Source organism: Chanodichthys erythropterus, chromosome 7 (genome assembly GCF_024489055.1).
Source record: "Chanodichthys erythropterus isolate Z2021 chromosome 7, ASM2448905v1, whole genome shotgun sequence".
Lineage (NCBI taxonomy): Eukaryota > Metazoa > Chordata > Actinopteri > Cypriniformes > Xenocyprididae > Chanodichthys > Chanodichthys erythropterus.
In genome coordinates, this window is record NC_090227.1 from 30958466 (window position 1) to 30980751 (window position 22286).

At 37.4% G+C, this 22286-nt stretch overlaps 1 protein-coding gene across 2 annotated transcripts in view; it reads left to right on the forward strand.

Annotated features, from left to right (window-relative positions):
* cdh13 (cadherin 13, H-cadherin (heart)) overlaps positions 1-15981 on the forward strand; it is a 419907-nt gene extending 403926 nt beyond the window's left edge. The window contains exon 14 of one of the 2 annotated variants that reach the window (XM_067390159.1): positions 15912-15981. In XM_067390159.1, the coding sequence (XP_067246260.1) occupies positions 15912-15913 (2 nt within the window). In that variant the 3' untranslated portion in view covers positions 15914-15981. Of the gene's footprint in view, positions 1-9766; positions 11228-15911 lie in introns of those variants that run through there. The other variant, XM_067390158.1, reaches the window with a different exon arrangement.
* Positions 15982-22286: the final 6305 nt, after the last annotated feature.

The following is a 22286-nucleotide window of genomic DNA, read 5'->3' on the forward strand; positions in this document are numbered from 1 at the left end:
TACATTAACAATGTAATGTTCTATTTATCAAAACCAAGTCAGTCTCATCAAGCATCAAGTGTTTTAAGCATTTCTACATTCATTCCAAAATAATAACTAAAGGCAATAATAATTTAAACAATATATTTTATTTGTTTATTGCATTTTTTCTTTTTAATTGTCAACCTAGAATATTTTGGATAATCAGTCATGCTCCATTAACACCGTCTGTCACAGACACGAATTGCATTTTTAATTTCACCAGCTGATTGCACTAAAAAACCGCAGTAATCATGCTTTCAGTCCATTTCAAGTTTGATTTTGACGTAACAAAGTAGTGATATATCTAACTGGGTGATCCGTTTACTTACTTTTCGATTAGTCTTCCAATTGACGCCATCATTTGTTCAGTCAAACCTACGCGCGGAAAGCGCACGTCAACGAGAGGCGGGATTTATCGCACAAACCAATCATATCCAATCATAACCAATTACATCCAATCATAGCGCGATGGAGACATTGCCTCCTCTCACGTGACTTTCCCCCATTCATTCTCAATTACCCCCCACAAAACCCACCGCACGCCGGGGTTCTGATGATTTTCTATAGATTCCTATGAGAGGAAAGGGAGGCATGACTCCTCTGTGTAACTTTACTTGTGGGTGTCGCTGTTGGGCAGTGTTCCTTAAGAAATACACGTGACTTGCGCTCTTTTTAATGTCATAATTTGTAATATTTGTGTTGTTTTATATGTAATATGGATTATTTTCTCATCCTATTTTTTTGAGGAAGCACTGCCTCCCTTGCCTACTCGGAGGAAACGCCCCTGGTATGTGGGTGTGTTCCACATTCAGGCAGTGATGCATTGAAACAGGCAGTCTGAAAGTGTGTGCACGTGTTTATATCTCATGTGACATGACACAAAGCTGGTGCATGCCGGTCTCCGAACTGCACTACACACACACTAATGACTCCTGTAAGGATGCGTTTCACTGTTGCACAGGAAGACAAAGTCAAGGAGAGGCCATGTCACTATGTTGCACACTGATCGAGTGGGAGGGAGAGAGTGTCTGACTTCAATTTCCTTATCACCTTAATGAACCCTGACCCCTACTGAGAGAGAGCGGTGAGAACAGGCAGATAAGCCCAGAAGCTCAGTGATGGAGCTCTGCAAGAGAGAAATGGCCGAAAGATTAGACAGAACTCACTTCATGTGTCTCCTCTACAGGAGACACATACTCTCTCACACACACACACACACATGCGTTACTGTCATGTAGTTAATTAGTTTGTGCCGTTCCATTTGTTTATAGGTAGTCAACATTAAATACATGATAAGTTGATGATGTCCTGCAGTGTGACACCTCTGTGAGGCCAGGTGTCACACCTGCAAAACATAATTTTGATAATTCTTTCATAATTGTTTTATAATTATCCACAGGACCATTTAAAGAGATGAAAATGAAAAAATAGATACACAGCGTGCATAATTTTTACATTGATTTTCTGATCACATTTTTTTCCAAGCACATTTTACTAATTCCAAACCACATCAATCTTAATAACTACTATTAATTTTGTATTTAATAATTTAGAAGTGCTATATAATTGTTCATGAAGGCTGGAAATTAAAAACACCTTATATTCAGGTGTGCATAATTATTAGGTAGGTTTTCTTTTACAGGCAAAATGAGCCAAAAGAGAGATTTAACTAGTTAAATGCTTAATATTAAATGCTCATGAGAAGGATGCAATACTAATGCAGTACTAGAAATCTCAAAGTTAAAGGTGCCCTAGAACTTTTTTAAAAAAAGATAATATAGGTAATATAAGTCTAAAGTGTCCCCTGAATGTGTCTGTGAAGTTTCAGATCATTTTTTTTTTTTTTAATTCATTGTTTTAACTGGCTATTTTGGGGCATCATTATAAATAAGCCGATTCAGGGCTACTGGCCCTTTAATTCTCCTGCTCCACGCCTATGGAGCTCACGCTTGCCTTGAACAATGCATAAACAAAGTCTACACAGCTAATATAACCCTCAAATGGATCTTTACAAAGTGTTCGTCATGCATGCGTCGGATTATGTGAGTATAGTATACTGTTATATTGTTTACATTTGATTCTGAATGAATTTGAGGCTGTGCTCTGTGGCTAATGGCTAATGCTACACTGTTGGAGAGATTTATAAAGAATGAAGTTGTGTTTATGTATTATACAGACTGCAAGTGTTTAATAATGAAAATAGCGACGGCTCTTGTCTCCGTGAATACAGTAAGAAACGATGGTAACTTTAACCACATTTAACAGTATATTAGCAACATGCTAACGAAACATTTAGAAAGACAATTTACAAATATCACTAAAAATATCATGATATCATGGATCATGTCAGTTATTATTGCTCCATCTGCCATTTTTCGCTATTGTTCTTGCTTGCTTACCTAGTCTGTTGATACACCTCTGCACAGATCCAGATGTTAATACTGGCTGCCCTTGTCTAATGCCTTTCATAATGTTGGGAACATGGGCTGGCATATGCAAATATTGGGGGTGTACACCCCGACTGTTACGTAATGGAGTTTGAGACTCACTGTATGTCTTTTCCATGTACTGAACTCTTGTTATTTGACTATGCCAAGATAAATTCAATTTTTCATTCGAGGGCACCTTTAAGGCAAGACTATTGGACAGCGAAATGCTCATTGGGTCAGCACGATCAGATAAAAACAGGTGGAGAAGAAAAGACACGTTAACTGCAAAATTAAGAATTAAGGTGAAGAATTAAATTTGAAACCATCAGGAACCCTTTAGTCTCCAGCGCCACCATTTTCCAGAACTGCAGCCTACCTGGAAACTCCAGAAATGCAAGACTTAGGTTAGGTAAGGGATCCTAAAAAGAAAGAAAAAAGAAAAAAAAAGACTCATTTTGGCTCATTTTGCCTGTAAAAGAAAACCTGCCTAATAATTATGAACACCTGAATATAAGCTGTTTTCCTGTTTCATACTACTGTAATGTTAATAAATCTTTAATACATTAGCTCATCCTTGAATATGATTTCCCGTCAGATTCTTTCCACCAGCTGTAGACGTGAAGACAACACCTCCCATGATTCCACGGAAATTAAGGCGTCATCAAGCTACGCCTTTGTTTGAATAAGTGACCTCTAGCGACAAAATTGACATATTGTGCCTTTAAAGGCTTTAATGAGGATATTAATTTAAAGCTGTTGATATTTAAGTATTTCAGAGTGTAAGGAGACTGACTCTGTCATTTACAGTGCTTTATGGGAGTGGGTGGGCACTCTGTATGGATTAAAAAGAATGTAAGAATGAAAAGGCCAATCGTCATTCAGTATGCAAATACTACAATGATGTCATCTGTATTGTTTAGATTTTGAATCACAGTGTTTACAGTTTGGATGTGACTAGTTTTCCAGGTGGACGTTAAAGAAGTTAGTGTTTCTATCACACCACCAGGGGCGTAAAGTTAAACATAAAATTTATCAAGACAAATTTTTGAAGGGGACACAAATAATACAGACAAAACTTTACTAATAAGGATATATGTAGTGTTACACAGAAGAAAACCTTACTACTGTTATTAGTGTAGCATAGAGACGAATGTGAATGTTTATCTTTGGTTCAGTGAAAAAACTTACTAAATTGACCAAAATATTCTTCTTCAAAACCATTTATTTATTGCAATATTTTTGAAGTTGTTTACAAACAAGTCACCAAAATACGATGAATACATATTGAGCAAAACCCAACACAAAACAGTAAAACTATTAGCCTTATTACAGTTCACACAAATCATCACAATATTAGCTGTAGTTAGTGTGGGGGTTGGTGTCAAACCACAAGGGGGCAAATTCTGTAAAGGCAAATTACCTACTGTTTTTTGGCAAAAAAATGTTTGTTTGTTTTTTACCTATCTGAGCTACCATTTGTCTTCAGCATGCTTTCATTTCATTTCAATATGGATGGTATCTGATGAAGAAAAAAATATATATAAAATTAGTAAATAAAGCCAAACCGCGGAAACTGCAAAGACTGCCCATTTTAATATCAGTGTCAGGTATAGGATACTTGTCTAGATTTCTCTGCTCACTTATATTTGAGAGTTTACTTAAAAGGGTTTTATAATGAAATATATTGAATGTTAGTCTCATCCAAATTGGTACATGAAACAGACATTGGGCCTTATAATACACCCGGCGCAATGCGAAGCAAGGCGCAGCGCAAGTTTGTTTGCTAGTTTGCGTCCGGCACCGTTCCCGTTCAGCGCCACGTCCTTAAATTAGTAAATGCATTTGCGCCAGTTAGTGCGCCCATGGGCGTGCTGGTCTAAAAAAGAGGTGTGTTCAGGCGCATTGCCGGCGCATTGCTATTTTAAGGAGCTGAACATAGACTGCGCCATAGACCAACGCAAACCTGGTCTAAAGTCTAAAGTCAGTGGCGCAATATTTTTTTGTTAGAGCGCGTTGGTAGAAACTGCGCCTCTGGGCGCGTCCACAGTGCGCGTTGACTTTGCTTATTACACACAGGGATGCGCATCACACAAACATGCCAAATATTAAAAACAAAAGGATTACAGTGTAAAAGAATATTATTGTGTAGGCTACATAAATATAAAAATGTAATGATGAATATTAGAATTAGGCTTCCTATTTTCAATTCAGCCTATTACTACTTATAATGATGAACGAAATTGGCTAATTAATTGAACAATCGTGCCAATACACATATATATATTAACTGACTCATCGCGCAGAGCTATTTGAACGGCTGAATTTGCAAGCCCGCTTTAACTTCGTGCACGAGCAGATCGGTTTCTTCGCTTGAAAAGCGTTCAGCTTTTCCGCCAACAAATTCCGCCATGTAAATAGCAATCCGCCATGGGGCGAGCGCATCTCGCTCTTAAAGGGAATGGGAGATGACACTCTGATTGGTTTATTGAACGTTACGGCCATTGCTCATTAAGAGAATAGGGACAACCCATTTCAAAAATGCGCCCCGGCGCACGGACCGTTTTTCCGTTGTTAAAATAGCAAAAGTGGATTTGGACACGCCCTGAGTGCACCTGCGCCGTGCGCTTCACACTTTGCATTTAGATCGTTAAAATAGGGCCCATTGAGTGACAGGAATTATAACTCAAATGTTGTTTAAAATCCAGTCTCATCCGAATAGGTATATTTCTTAATTTCCTAAAGTTTCTAATGACTAAACATAGAGTGCAATGTGATGGAATTAAGTTTTAATGAGTATGTGTTTTAAGGTTCTGGATTTGTTTTCCATTTATTGGTATGAAAGGCCTTTAATTGCTGAAAACAAGACAAAAAGAAGAATCATTCTCAGTGGGAATTTCACTTTAAAGTGACCGTGTTTTTGTGTTCGTGCTGCTATGAGTGTGTATGTGTGTCGGTTGATGTGTATTTTTAGCTTCCATGTTGCTAACCTTCTGCTTCACGGACTGAAAAAAATCCATACTCTCTGTTCTTCCTCCATTCTCAAGGATAAAGGAGTCCAATGGACTTGTATTTGTGGCCTCTTAAATAATGTATGGAAGCCTCTGGAAGAACACAAACAGATCCTCTATGAACTGACACAAGTTAATCTCTCTTTAGACAGCCGTGAAATTTACTAAGTCCTGCATCAGGTACCTGCATGTGCCACATCATGCGTGGTACGACTGGCACCGTCTCACATGCACTCAGTAGTCTTCACATCTTCGATCCCACGGAGCCATTGTTGCAGTTTCTGATGACAGTTTGCCAAACATCACCTTCTGTGCTGATTTGCCCTTTGAGTCCATTGATTTTGCTTGTCCTTCTAAAACTTGGCACCATTGAGCTCTGTATCTGATTACACAAGTGATGTTAATGGCAGAGAGGAAGAAAAACACATCATTTACAACACAAAATGAGGCCAAATTCTGAAACAAATATCAAGAGGAAATCAAATAATTTTTTACACTGACAAAATAGGTTTTGATGTAGCAATTGAGCTCAAGACCAGATCACAGAGGAGACTGTTAAGTGCACATGTTCAGCAGAGGAAGAGCCAAACAATGTCAAGATGACCTTACTGCCCCCTGTAGGACTGATTTCAAAGTACATTTTTAGAGATCACCCTGTTGGGGTAAGATTTTTTTAATTATTACTATTTAGCAAAGACACATCACATTATTATCAAAAGTAACATTTATAATGTTACAAAATAGTTCAAATAAATACTGATATTTATAAATTAGAATGATTTCTGAAGGATCATGTGACACTGAAGACTGTAGTAATGGCTGCTGATAATTCAATGGTTAGATCACCCAAAAATGAAAATTATGTCATTTATTACTCACCCTCATGTCATTCCAGACCTGTAAGACCTTCATTCATCTTCAGAACACAAATTAAGATATTTTTGATCAAATCCGATGGCTCAGTGAGGCCTGCATTATTAGCAAACACTCCCTTTTTCAATGTCCAGAAAGCTACTAAAACATATTTAAAACAGTTCATGTGACTACAGTGGTTCAACCTTAATATTATAAAGCGACAAGAATACTTTTTGTGCGGCAAAAATAACAAAATAATGACTTTATTCCACAATATCGAGTGATGGGCGATTTCAAAACACTGCTTCGTGAAGCTTCGAAGCTTTACGAATACTTTTGTTTTGAATCAGTGGTTCAGAATGCCAAAATCACAAGATTTCAGTAAACAAGGCTTCGTTACATCATAAGTGTTTTGAAACTTAAATCGTTCACGTGACTTTGGCAGTTTAATACGTGCTCCGAACTACTGATTTGAAACAAATGATTCGTAAGCTTCGAAGCTTCATGAAGTAGTATTTTGAAATCGCCCACACTAGATATTGTTGAATAAAGTCACTATTTAGTTATTTTTGCCGCACAAAAAGTATATTTGTCGCTTTATGATATTAAAGCTGCAGTCTGTGATTTTTCAGAAAACCGCAATTGCAGTCATATGCGAAACAGATATCTGTACGTGCGTTGTGCCTCGGCACAGCTTGTCAGCGCGGATGAATCTAATGCTTGCTGTCAGTCACCGCATCGGTGTGGATACTGTATTTCAGAATCACAGATTCTACATCTTGAAAGTATGACCAATATAAGAATGTTCACTGGAAAATCTCATCTGAACAAGTAAGTAACATGTCTGCCACTTTTGTTCTGACCAACTGAGGAAAAAAGCATTAGGCCTACAATAAATCGCTCTGCCAATGACGATTAAATCTAACGATCGCTTAGCTCGGATCATGCCAAACCGTGCAAATTATTATTACTGTTATACTTTGCTCTCAAATTGTTATTGTTAACAACATCAGCATTGCGTGACTATGTGCATTTAGTGTGTATTAGAGTTACCTGTAGATTTCAATTTCTGTAGCCACTCCACAGTCCGAAGCCTTTTGTTTTTGACTACGGGTGAATCTCCAGTTGTCACTGATGATTGTCATCTGGACCTTTCTGGATTACAATCCACCATCAAAATGAAAAGTTTAATTATTTCAGCTGCTGTGAGAAAAGGCTATAAATGCTCCGCTACCAGCAGTTTCCTCACGTGATAAAACCGACTTGCCTGGACTCCTTCCTTACTGTTTACAGACGTGACGTAATGATGCACAGAGGATCTGCTGCATGCTCAAATTTCCCGCGGAAATCCACCATGTCGCTCTTATTATAAAACATTATTACAAGCTTACCGTTGTGAATCGAGCTAAGATAATGAGATAGTTTTGAACACTGACTTGCTCAAAAAATTGATTTTGGATCATTTTTAACCAAAAAAGGTTACAGACTGCAGCTTTAAGGTTGAACCACTGTAGTCACATGAACAGTTTTAAATATGTTTTAGTAGCTTTCTGGACATTGAAAAAGGGAGTGTTATTGCTGGCCTTACTGAGCCATCGGATTTTATCAAAAATATCTTAATTTGTGTTCCGAAGATGAACGAAGGTCTCATGGGTGTGGAACGACATGAGGGTGAGTAATTAATGACAGAATTTTCATTTTCGGGTGAACTAACCCTTTCAGCTTTGCTATCGCAAAAATAAATTACATTTTAAAATATATTTTTCGTCTCCATATTTTTTATGACTCCATGGTTAAACAGTGAGGTAGTCCAGTCGGCACACAAATTGGAAATGTCAGTCATAGTTTAATTATTGCTGTAATTGAAAATTACATGAGTTTGGAGTATGTTCTTAATGTGATATTTTTTGTCAAATGAAGAGTTGTGATACACCCGAAAAGACCTCTAAAACTGCTCTTTAATCTGATGAAAGGTGCCCAACAGGGGTAAAATATAATTAATCCACAACAGGGAAATAAGCCTGAGCCTGGGTCCACTGAAGTTTAAATCCTCTTTTCTGCCAAGATGGGCGTTTTTACTCTTTAAGCCACTCTGGGTACTGATGTGGCCTGTCTTGAGGGGAAGAGAAATTTCCACAGCATCGACTCATTTACTGGCTTTTCAAGCCACTTGTTTTGACGTGCCATCCGCGGTGCACCTGGCAGATAAAGTGTAACCTCTTCTTGTTAATGAATTTTTAAGCATGAAAGGAATAATTAATGCCGCTTGCTAAGGCAAAATTACAATATCTGTTTCTAATGCTCTAATATATATACACCGGCTTGGAACTTCATGAAGCTACAAGTGGAAAACTCAGTTTCATGACTGTAAATTTAAAACCCATCATGAATAACTTTACTTCTCAGCTGATGTAAAGACAAATTGAGGGAGTGAATTATGATGGGGAGTGCATTTCTATCGGACCAAAGCTCTGGAGTGCAGGGATCACGTGTGTTATTGTGTCTGTCTCAAATGCAGCTGACTGCTGCCACAACCACTTTCCTCCAATCAGGCTGATGGTAATTAGATCAAACACACTTTCGTCTTGCTGCCTGCATTGCATGTTCCCGGCACACTTACCTGTGTTTTTCCCCTCAGGAAGATGGATTGAAGTGTATGTGTGCAGAGATGAGAGTATAGGGAGGATTTTTATCCACTCTTCGCCTGAATTTATTGCATGCGAATGTGGCGTGGTGAATTGATTCAGTTATATATTTTGATGTTTCAGGCTCACATTCGGTTCGCCTAAAGGGGAAAGAATTACCTGGTCGCGTTTCGGGCCCTCGGCACATGAATAAGCGGGGCTGGAGTCTCATTATAATTTGCAAATGGCATTTGTGGAACAGAGCAACCTCAGCCATGCTCTTAAGTGCTGTTCAAGTCTTATTTTCCTTCCAATGCCATTTAAGACCAAGCAGTACAAACATAACTAGTGGAAAGAAACAAGCAGCAAAAGGAAAAAAAATCAATAGTCCACCCCCCCTCCACATTTAATATTCCCTCGCATCAGATCTGGCACGGTTCGATCGCCGTTGAATTTCTGAGATCCACAGGCCAATTCATTTCACTCAAGTCTTGCGAAATTAGACCTTGCATTTTTCAAAGTTACATTTTAATCATATTTTAAGATCATGGCAGTGGCGTAAGGAAGGAAAAAATAAAGGGTTGAGTCTTTCTGGAGCCTCAACGAGAATGACATTTTGTTTCTAATTGCTTTCATTTATTAATTCAATGTTTTGTTGCGGTTTGTCATATTTTTATACATACATATTAAAGCAGATATCTCATGTTGGCCTAAAAATTTCAAACCTGCTGCTGAGAGTTTATTACCACCACAGATGTTCTGTTAAACTTTCACATGGTGTTTAATTACCATATTTCACGTTCCTTCTTTTCTCCTTTCTCTTTCTCAGGCTTGTAAATTCTGCTGATTCTTTCTGTAGTCCTTTTGCAACACTGAAGAAAACCTTTGTCTCTTCTCCACACGCAAAGCAGACAGAGAGAGAAGACCTCTTCCCCAAAAGACACCATGCATCCTTCATTTTTGCTCTCCTCCTTTTCACTGTTGTCTCTCTCCATCCCCAACTGGCCTCCACCTTTTCACCAGGAACTCTCCTTCTTCTCTCTCTCTTCTTCCCCTGGACCTCCTGTCTTCTCATACCTCTGGAATACATCACGGACGGCACCGCCTCGATGAACTCTCTCTGTCATTGGACAAAGATATATTGGATGAGGGCAAAGCGATTGGACATTTTGATGTATTTTAGTTTCCTCTGGTTAAAGACTACTGTATTTGATCTTGTTTACTAATGTAAGGGAAGGACACAAGGCCTCTTTAGTCTGCAGTGGTTGTGTTTTCTTAGGGCAGGTTGATAGCCAGAAGCCTTCAGAGTCTAAAAAAAAAGAAGCGTCTCTTGAGTCTTTTATTTTTGTTTTTGGTTCAATTGCATTAGTTGTTATGGAGTGGAACACAATATATCTTTATAGTAATGTGTGAAATGATGGGGGGAAATGTACACTATATATATTTTATTTTTTACCAATGTACAAATCTATTAATTAACTTATGTACTTTGATTGCTTATTCTTTAATGACCCCTTACAAGAAAAAAGAAAAGAACTGTATGTTTTTGCAAAATTTTAGGGACTATTTCTAATGCCATTGATGTTTTTCCTCTTTTTCATGTACGAGCTCGTGTTTTAGAGTGCGGTTCTTGAGTCTAGAGAGCGATTTGCAGACAGAGAGCGAATCTGTCTTGTGATTCTTGTTTCTGATGGTACAGCGTTTATTTTATTTTTTTCCCTCTCCCCTTGGGTCAAAGTCAAAGAGGCCAGGGAAGGCTGTTGATTCAGATGTTCTTTATTTCAGTTCCTTTTTTGCGCTTGTGAGAAGAAGACAACAAAAAAGAGAGACAGAAAAAGATAACATATGAAAACAAAACAAAATGTGTGTGTGGGTTTGTGTGGAAGACCCCGTAAGTTCTGAAAATGCAAAGAAAAAGATGACGTGGTGAATGAGTTATGTCTGTCTTTTGCACTAATTTAATAAAGCTGTTGCTGTACTTCCCACCACTTTATCTTTTCTCATTTGTTTAAAGTCTGAAGACCAAAATCCTATTGCTTGATGTGATGAAATATGCTTCTACTCTTGAATGGATTCCAATGGGATACGGTTGAACCAGTAATACAGCAACATATGCACATAAGATCATTGGTATTTCAAGGATATAGAAAACTCAAGTGTTCTCAACAACCTTACAAAGTTAAGGTTACAAAGTTCTTCTTTGCTTGAAGATCATATTATTTTCATTTAGGACTGAATAAGTACAATTTACTTCAATCATACAATTCAAAAGTTTACACCCCCCATCCATTGGCTCTTAATGTATATTTTGCAAGGGGTATGTGAATTTATGAGCAGAAGTGTATATGATTTTATGTTGTAAATATTTAATTTTTCTCGATTGCTTAAACACATTTCTTGAAACTATGCCTCGTATTCTCAAAACAGTAAGCACAAATCCATAACGTCTCACCCAATTCCTATTTTCAAGTCAAAATGAAGCTCTACACTCAAAACCATTCACTCTTGCTGAAAAAACAAACTTTGCCCTCAGACATCACACACAAGCCCTCAAAAACACAAACACTAAAACATAGTCTTACATACTGGTGAAATAAATTCCAAACAACATTTCCAAAACTGGTAAGTTATGTTGCTTGTGGTTCACCCCCTCAAAAACCTTTTCACATAATAAACACAAAAGACACAACCAATGTATACATTGCACATTTTATTCATTCATAACACAGTACAAAAATTATAAAAAAAAATATATATATATATATTCCACCTCAGCAGCTAGAGAATCTCATCCACATCACAATTGGCCCTAGCCAGGCAGCGGAGGTAAAATCCTCCACATGACTGCCTGATCCACCCCTGGCACGCATATGTCTAGGCAGGCTTCTTCCATGGCCTGGAGGAGGTGAACACGGATATCGAAGGCTCTCGGTCATACAATTTCCACCGCCATGCAGAAAAACACTCCTCTATTGGGTTTAGAACTGAAACTCTAATCTGTATGCAAGGCAATTTGATGCATTTCTTGTACAGTAGCATAGTGCAACAGTGTACTGTATGTGTTGTCACAGCATAGAGTACAGCACTCAGAAGTTACTGTACAGAGCAGACTTACTGTTAGTACACCTACCTGTTTTCCCTGAAGGTTCTGATGATGGAGGCGATGATGAAAGACTCAAATTTGGCTGTACTCGTTGCCCAGCCTCCCTCATATACCATGGACAAGGTCAACTAAAATGGCTCGAATTTCATCCAAGATTGCTTGTCTCCTTGCCCTTCCCCTTCCTGGTTCTCCTCCTCCTTCTCCACCTCCTCCTTCTCCTCCTCCTCTTCCTCTTCCTCCTCGACCTATTCCTTCATTTCTCTGTGGATCCGTTGTTCCGAAACTCAATGAACTGATTAGGACCCTTTTATCTATCTATTGAAGGATCTGATTGATGTGTGTTCAATTTTGACTCTTAGTGTTTTCTTCTGGGGAATTGTGTGCTAACTGAGCTCAAGCTGTGCTGATTTCAATGAACAATATTGAATGCTAGTGCTTTCAAAATGACCACATGGTGTACGCAATAAGATATTAAGGGAATTTTGTGTACAGTTCTGCAGTGACAGCTATACAAATCTGATTCATGTGTCAAAATGGGGGAAAAGTGTTTATAGTTTAGGGAAATGGGTGCTTTTTGATAAATGGAGTTATGGTTTTGAAATTTTAGTTAAAAAGCCTGGTTATAGTGTTTTAGCAATCGAGATAAACTAATTAATTATAGGCAATTAATTATACAATTTTATGTGTATGTATGTATATATATATATATATATATATATATATATATATATATATATATATATATATATATATATATATATATATATATATATATATATATATATATATATGTATATATGTGTGAGCAATAAGGTACGAGAGGCTGTGCTGTATTACGCAATACAATACACACAAACATTAAAGCCAAAAATATGTATCAGTGCAACTTTCATGAAGTAAACTTTCACTAAAAGCCTTCCTTCCACCGGAAAAAATAGTCCCTGACCATTAACAACAGAAGTTACATTATTACGCCATTTAATGGCAGCAAAGACTGTCTTTATGAGTGTGTCAGTCAGTAGCGAAGACTTTTACATTGAAAAGACTGAATTGTTTTGAACAAAGAACAAGACGCAACTGACAAATGCTTTAACTAGCGCTGTCAGTCATGGGAAAACCCCTTAACTGTTAAAAGGACAAGATAATACATCAGACATTTAAACAGATTTTTTATTATGAACATAGTACTGACCTGAAGGAAAATGCTCAATCTGAATGGAGGTAATGAACGTGCTTACTCGATCTCTTACTCACAATACTCTTCTACATAATATGGTAAGCTTCAATGAATTGAGAACATACAGTTTACATTGCTAAGAGTGGTTGCTAAGTGTGTTGGATAGTGATACACAAAACTGTTGGGTGAAGCGGTCATTGTGAATAAAACACAGCTATTGACCAATCAAAATCAAGGACAGGAACTAACCGTGTATATATATATATATATATATATATATATATATATATATAATATATATATATATATATATATATATATATAATATATATATATATACATATATATAAAATAGAATAATATATATATATATATATATAATATATATAAATTCAGGCATCCATTTGTAGCTTCTTTTCATGCAGCCATATTTTTTTAAGCTCCACTAAACAATGTTGTTAGAAGGGTCTGAAAATAAATACTTGTCCTACTTGTGCAGTGTAAAATGGAAATGCCTTGGTTAGAAGGTCAAGGTACACTTGCATATTAATAGTGATTTAATGAACTAGCTCAGGCATTTAACTAGCTTTTGCATTAATTTTGAAATCAGAAAAAAATTTACTCTGGCTGTCTTGAGTCATCGTCATAGAACAAATATCATCTGATAATTTCTTGCCAATTTGATTAACGGAAATAATTATCTCATAAACCACCATTAACATTTCCCAGGAGATGCCGGAGTACAGTCTAACAAACCAACTCCATCAGTATTAATAATCTGAAAATGAACTCGTGAAACCCTGAAAGTTGCTTTCAGTTTGAAAAGTGATGCTTAAACTTTGACAAAAGAACAGGGAACTTTTGCAGCTGTTGTATCTGAATTACCAATTTTAAGGTCTGAATAACAGGCCTTGATTGTTTTTTTATATCGTTGTTACAATAAAAAAGAATAATGGCAAGCCAGCAATGTAATCAGCCCTCTCCTCCTCACTCAAGTGAACGAGTCTCATTTTGATTTCATACTCTGTTTTTGTCCCACATCAATTCTTAATCACCCTATATAAATACTAAAGCCACCGTCCTGGCAGAAGTTTGTTATATGAAGTCAACGCCTTTTTGTCATAACAATTACTCTTTGTGAAAGCAAAAACGTGCGAGACCTCGCTGAATGGGTTGAAATCAATAAATGAGCATGCTTGGCCATTCGGATCTTGGTAATGTCATGTAATTGGAACGTATTTGGTTCGATAAGTGTACACAGGTGTTCATGGCCTCGATGAAGTCACTGAAGCTATGATTAGTATTTCTAAGATAAGCCTCTAGCTTGATCTGAGAAAAAAAATGTAAAGATGAAATGAAATCAATAATGAATGTTTTGTGTCTTTTAGTCCATGCCAAGTTTTGAGGGCATCTGTATTATAATATGCTTTCTCTAACACAAAAATGGAGCAAAAATACCCAAGACATACAGTATAAGATAGATAGATAGATAGATAGATAGATAGATAGATAGATAGATAGATAGATAGATAGATAGATAGATAGATAGATAGATAGATAGATAGATAGATAGATAGATAGATAGATAGATAGATAGATAGATAGATAGATAGATAGATAGATAGATAGATAGATAGATCATATTGTATTCATCACAGTCAAATATGTTTAAAACCGACGAGTGAAGGCATAAGAGTCTCTAAGAGTCTGCTAAGAGTCTCTGTCAGGCAGGTTGGTAGCCCTCATGCTCTCCATTTATTCTACACTTACTACATTTATTTGTAGGATAGAAGCCGCTTTCATCTCCAATCCCTCTCTCACAGGTGACATGAGGGATTTGTCTCCACAAATTTCGATGACTTCTAAATCCTCTGAGAGTGCTCTTACTTTGAAACGGCAGATAGAGCAGAGAGAAAAACCCTCTCAATGTCAGTCGTTCACCTCCAGAGCTGACCTATTACATTTCCACAACCAACGTCACAAAATATTCAAAATTAGACGGACTATTTGTGTTGTACCTAAAGGGAAAGTTCACCTCAAAATTAAAAGAGAATTGTTTGGGAAGGGGTTTGTTTTGTCCGTACAATGAAAGTCATTGGGGCCCAGTGCTGTTTTTCATATAGCACCAATTTTATCATCTCTACACTGGTTACCTATCTGTATCGATACCTTTCAGTATCAATTACAAAGTATTGCTACTTACCTATAAGGCCCTAAATAGTTCAGCTCCTGTGTATTCAACCAATCTTCTATTGCCCTATATCCATCACGCTCTTTAGGGTCACAAAACTCTGGACTTTGGATATCTAAGTCCACTAAAGGAGGGAGAGCATTTTCACATTTGGCTCCTAAACTCTTGAATAGCCTTCCTGATAATGTTTGGGGCTCAGACTCAATCTCCTAGTTTAAATCTAGATTAAAGACACATCTCTTTAGTCAAGCATTCACATATCTCATAACCTTGTACTCCGGTTATATCAGATGAAATGCTCATGATTATCTTTTGCTTGAAATGCTATGAACAGCAGCTATACTAATTGTTTGCCATTTGCTTTTCTGTGGGTTGTTCCAACCCATGTTTGGGTCAAATATGGACAAATCCAACCATTGGGTTTAAAATGTAATTTAAAAATTTAAACCAACGGGTGGGTTTGTCCATATTTGAACCAAACATGCCCATCCCGAGGTAACTAGAGAGTATGCCAGCTCCAGTTTGGATCCAGAATCTTACGAAGATTTCAGATGACCCAACAGATGAAGAGAAGACGGCAAGGCGCCAACCCCTGCGAGACGTTGGAAACCAATTTGGAATGACATGAGGATAATAATTTAAATAATGGGGTGTACTATCTTTTTTAAATACGAATAGTTTCATAATAATTTTGACAATATTATTGTCACATGTATGTTCTGTTTAGTTCATCTGTCTGCATTAGTTCTCAGTAGTTGCTTTATTGTCTGATTAGTTCATCTTCGTTCCTGTTTAGTTCCCTTATTTACTATAGGGGCTTTCACACCGGAGGAACCTTTTCATAGTTCCTAGAACTATTGGCTAAAGTACCCGGATTTTGCAGTATGTTCGCACTGCAGGAACTAAAAATTATTTTAGTTCTAGGACCTCCTTTTGATCGAACTAAATTAGTTCCTACTTCAGAGTAGGGTCTAAACCAGAACTATAGAACTAATTAATTTTCAAAAGAAATGATAGAAACAGTTGAAACACTAAAATGGGCTCATTGAGATGAAACTAATCATAATTTATTTACAAGTGATTCCTTTTTAAAATACTAAATTGTTCCAGCAGTTTAAGCTGTACAAATGTTCAGTCAGGAAGTGAATGTGCAGTGCTCTCAAAAAGTATTTGGACACTTAAGCCATAACTTTTTATTATCTAAATTAAAATGTCATTAAACTGAATGTGATCTGAATGTCACTGCATTAGAAAGCAAAATCTCAAACCAAGTGGCAGTTATTTTAAAGAAATATGGCACAAGCATATTTGACAAGTGAATTGTCGAGTCACTGTACAAATGGCTCAGAAAAGTGCAGTTAGTTTGGAGAAAAGGTCTGTTTTTTTTTGTCTGCAGATGACTCAGACCCTGTTTCCACCTGGAATTAAGATGTGTTTTGGTCAATCGGATCACAAGTGGATGAGAGAGACACATAGGCTACATATTTACACCTGGTGTAATGTCTCTTTTAAAGGTGCCCTAGAATTAAAAATTGAATTTAGCATAATTCAGTAGCAAGAGTTCAGTACATGGAAATGACATACGCTGAGTTTCAAACTCCATTACTTCTTATATAAATCTCATTTGTTTAAAAGCCCTCCGAAGAACAGGCGAATCTCAACATAACACCGACTGTTACGTAACAGTCGGGGTGTACACCCCAATATTTGCATATGCCAGCCCATGATCGAGGCATTACACAAGGGCAGAATGTCTGGATGTGCACTGTTGAATAATCAGACTAGGTAAGCAAGCAAGGAAAACAGCGAAAAATGGCAGATGGAGCAATAATAACCAACATGATCCATGATAACATATTTTTTGTGATATTTGTAAACTGTCTTTCTAAATGTTTTGTTAGCATGTTGCTAATGTACTGTTAAATGTGGTTAAAGTTACCATCGTTTCTTACTGTATTCACGGAGACAAGAGCCATCGCTATTTTCATTATTAAACACTTGCAGTCTGTATAATTCATAAACACAACTTCATTCTTTATAAATCTCTCCAACAGTGTAGCATTAGCCGTTAGCCACAGAGCACAGCCTCAAACTCATTCAATATCAAATGTAAACACCCAAAAAAATACAATACTCACATAATCCGACGCATGCATTCAGTATGCATGACAAACACTTTGTAAAGATCCATTAGGGTTATATTAGCTGTGTAAACTTTGTTTATGCACTGTTTAAGGCAAGCGCGAGCTCTGGGGGCGGAGAGCGCACGATTTAAAGGGGCCACAACCTGAAATCGGCTCGTTTCTAATTATGCCCCAAAATAGGCAGTTAAAAAAATTAATTTAAAAAAATCTAAATCTAAAACTTCACAGACACATTCAGGGGACACCTTAGACTTATATTACATCTTTTAAAAAAAAGTTCTAGAGCACCTTTAATATGTCTATTTTGTCCACTTTCAACCACTTCTGTCCTGATTTTCTTCGAGGGGAGGGTCTTTGGATAAGTAAATGTATGGGCTTTTTCAGATCTTTCGATCTGGAAAACATAAGCTTGCGTAATTTACGCGCACGGAGACGGAAAAAACATACAGAGAGCAGCAGCTTTCATTTCTGCCCTGACAGCTGCGAGACCACGCCGAATGTAGTGTGTAAGAAATCAGGAATAATGAGAGAACATTGTGCTTGGTACATTTTTCGTCTTCAAACCAAACTTGCGTCTTCAGCAAAGTTTAAATCCTGTCTGGCTAGAGCGCTTCCCAATAATGTTTATGTGTTCAGTAGGCGGAGAGTAGGCGGTCTTTTGTGATGTTCATACGCATTCGACCACATGAGCGTTTCCAGTAGGAAAGCAATCCAGTCGAATGTGCTTTCGACTACCTCTGGGAGTGGTCGAAAGTAGACAAGCTCAAAACATTTTACACCCGGTTTACACCTGTATTTAGCGTCATCCACTTGTGATTCAATCGACCAAAACGCATCGTAATATCTGGTGGAAACAGGGCCTCTCGGTTTGATAGTAGCTATCTAATGCAATAACATTCAGACATTATTAAGCATTTTTCAATATTTTTCAAAGATGAAAGTGTCCATATTTTCCTTATTTGTGTCCTTTTTGTGGTCACTGAATGTTCTTGTATCTTGGTGGCTGTTTGATGAAATGTCACAGATGCCGGACACACACTGTGTCTGCATCTGTCCTGCTTGGCTGGAGACTAGTAAATAAAATTCAGTTTATTTTTGGGCATGAAAAAGCATGAATGTAAGACTGTTTTTGTGTATGTTTTATTTTTCAGTCATGTCTCTCTCTTTCTCTCATTTTTGCTCTCCCTGCACACCCTTCACTTCCCTCTGATCCTTTTATATCTCTCATTGTCATGCAGTCTCATCTGTGATGTATTTTTTCATGACGGGACTTGCAAGCAGGGACATATAGGAACAACCTGAAAAGGTAGGAAGAGCGTCTGTGATTACTTTAAATATAAACATGTGAATTTGGCATCATGCAATTAATATTACACACCACACACACACAAATATATATATATATATATATATATATATATATATATATATATATATATATATATATATATATATATATATATATATATATATAATTCACTAATGTTGGATGTATGATGCCTATTGAAAGTGTGTGTGTGTGGAAGGAAGATTTCGTGCTCAAAATGGTGTGTACTGTGTACTGTGTGTGTTTGTGTGTGATGGATGTGGCAAGTGAGAGCCCTGGGGGAAGATTCCACCTTACACCAGAAGAGAAACCAAACTGTCGGAGACCTAATTGTCCCTCAGAGCTCCTGATTGGGTAAAACTCAGGAAAGAGAGAGAGCCTCAAGTGTGCCTGCTGGAAATAAGAGTGCAATATATCAACACCCTGAAACTCTTGTGTGTATAAGACAGAGTCTGTCAATACACAACAGTTATTTCTCGAGTTTGTGCAGGGGAGCACTAAGGTCTAGCTGTCTTGGCCCGTGTTTGTTGTGTAGACATTACCTTCTGTCTGAAAGCAGTTGTGTATTCATCCATGTTTTTTGCCCCAAGGACAGTTTTGTCTCAGAGTTCATTTTAGTATGATGTTGCCACTGACTGGAGTGTTAATGTACTACAGCTCCAGTTCCATAACCCCTTTGGTTTGGTTTTTACATTTTCTAAAGACAGAGTGATAGTGTTGCTTTCCTTTATAAAACATGTGACCATAATGAGTTGTGTGGGTGGTGTCCAGGGTGTTGCTAAGGGATCTGTAGTGATTTTTAGCCAATTAATAGGGTGTTGTGTGTGGTTGCCAGGGCGTTGCTATGCAGTTGCTAATACATTTAGAATGATTTTTACTTGTTACATGGGTGATTTTCGAGACGTTGCTATGCAGTTACTAAGCTGTTTAGAATGATCTTAACTTCTTGCTATGCATTTGGTAAGGTGTTGTGGGTGGTTGCCAGGGTGTTGCTAAGGGATCCATAGTAATTTTTTATCTCTTTAAGAGGGTGTTGTTTGTTGTTGCCATGCTGTTGCTATGTGGTTGCTATGCTGTTGCTAAGATGTTCAGAAAGATTTTTCCTGTTGCAGTTGATATGGTGATGTGGGTGTTTGCCAGGGCATTGCTGTTCAGTTGCTAAGATGTTCAGAATGATTATTTCCCTGATTACATGCACCTGTTAGGGTGTTAGGGCAGTTGCCAGGGTGTTGCTAAGGGATTCATAGTGATTTTAGGCCCTTAATAAGTTGTTGTGGGTGGTTTTCAGGGTATTACTATGCAGTTGCTAAGATATAAAGTGATTTTAAACCTGTTGCTATGCAGTGCTAGGGTGTTGTGGCTGGTTTCCAGGATGTTGCTATGCAGTTGCTAAGATGTTCAGAAGGATTTTTTACCTGTTGCTATGCATTTGCTAAAGGCAGGGTGATTTTAGCCATAGCTATGGAGATGCTAAGGTTTAGTGAGTGGGTTTGGAGTGGATTTTAGCATGTTGCTATGCTAGGTTGTTACAGTTGGATGCCAGGACATGGTTTCTTTAACAAGCACCGTTATCTATTCAGAAGAGGTTTTACTGGCTAGGGTCATTTCATTGGCCAGATTCATACTTGTGTTGCCACATAGCATTGCAGCTCAATTTGTGAAGATCACATGTACCATTGATCTAACATGACTACATTTTCCACCCATCTTCCATAAGAACATTCAGCTATAGTCCATACAATCTTTTTGAGATTTTGAAATATGATATGGACAGCAGCAGAGCCTCACACCTTTTGTTAGCATATTGTAATAGCCTGCAGGGATTCCATTCTCACCATTGAGGGTGTGAAAATTCAGCACTGTGTTTGATTCACAGCCATCGAAAAGGATGCAGACGTCACAGCAGCCAGTCTAGATTACCATGATTTGCAGCTACATCAGTCCGAGTTACAGCTAAAATGAGAGCAGACGTCCAGCTACATCTACCTGCGTCGTTCCATTCTCCCAAAAGCCCTGCTAAAAATGAAAGCGGAGAGGTGGAATACACATTTCTTTCACCTGTTTTTTTTTTTTTTTTTTTTGGTCTAGTTATGTTTTGCAGAACGGGGGAATGGTACTGTGTAGCAATGTTGACTCATGAATTATTGACTGCAGCCGCATCACCTGGGCCGTCTCATTATCGACTCACTAAGGAGAAAGAGCCAGCCAGTCATTCTGCAAACAGTAATACGACTAGCACACCTCCATCGCAATTACCAGAAATTCAAAAGAGGCTTACACACACACAAACACACATTCTTTAAATCTACAGACTACATGCATGCTTGCATGCATTTATTGACTTGCATGAGTCTGTATAGGCATATACTGTAGTACAAAATAAACATAAGTGCCACATTTTCATTCTTTGACATAAGAATGCATGCAAACACCTGCAGTCGTCACCTTGCCAAGGACACCCTTCTCAGTAATCAATACCTGCCTGTAATGAGTGTATCAGAAATGGGGAGTTTAAACACACACACACAAAGTTAACAGCACACACACATACTAAACAACACACACTTCATCACTCAAGCTTAGACTATTCGCTCATCAATACTCATCAGCAGAGGATTAAAGAGCTCCATACTGATGGCGGGGGGTGATCAGCGCTTAATCACATGTCCAGGTAACTTACACTGTTTTTAGAGTAGTAGTGAATAAGGAATGTCCTCACTCCCCTGCAGAGACTGTGTTTAATGGGATATAGTTGGATTGCTTACAGTACTGTAGCTGTTTTACAAAATTAACAATTTAATTGTTGTGGATATTGAAACTGCATTTTCTAAGTGGTCAGATTTTTTTCCCTGGTGCACACAACCCTTAACATGTTAGGGATGTGTAAGATTTTTTAGTTTTTTTAAAAAAAGAAGTCTCTTATACTCTCAAAAGCTAAATTTATTTGATCGAAAATACAGTAAAAACAATAAAAAATTTAAAATACTGTTTCAGCTAATTTATTTTTTAATATTTTTTTTAAATGTAATTTTCAGCAGCCATTAATCCAGTCTTCAGTGTAACATGATCCTTCAGAAATCATTCTAATATGCTGATTTTGAGCTACAGAAATATTTATTATCAATGTTGAAAACAACTTAATATTTGTGAAAACCTTTTTTTCAGGATTCTTTGATGAACAGAAAGTTCAAAAGAACCGAATTTACTTGAAATACAAATCATTTGTAACATCATAAATATGTTTACTGTCACACATTTGAACTATTTAACGCACCCTCTCTGAATAAAAATTTTAATTTAATTTAAAGAAAAAAATCTCCGTGGGTATCACTTTTTCAGCCGTGAAACTCCTGATCATGCAGATTACTATTAGAGATTTCACCTACTAAATTTTTGCCAAGCAAAGG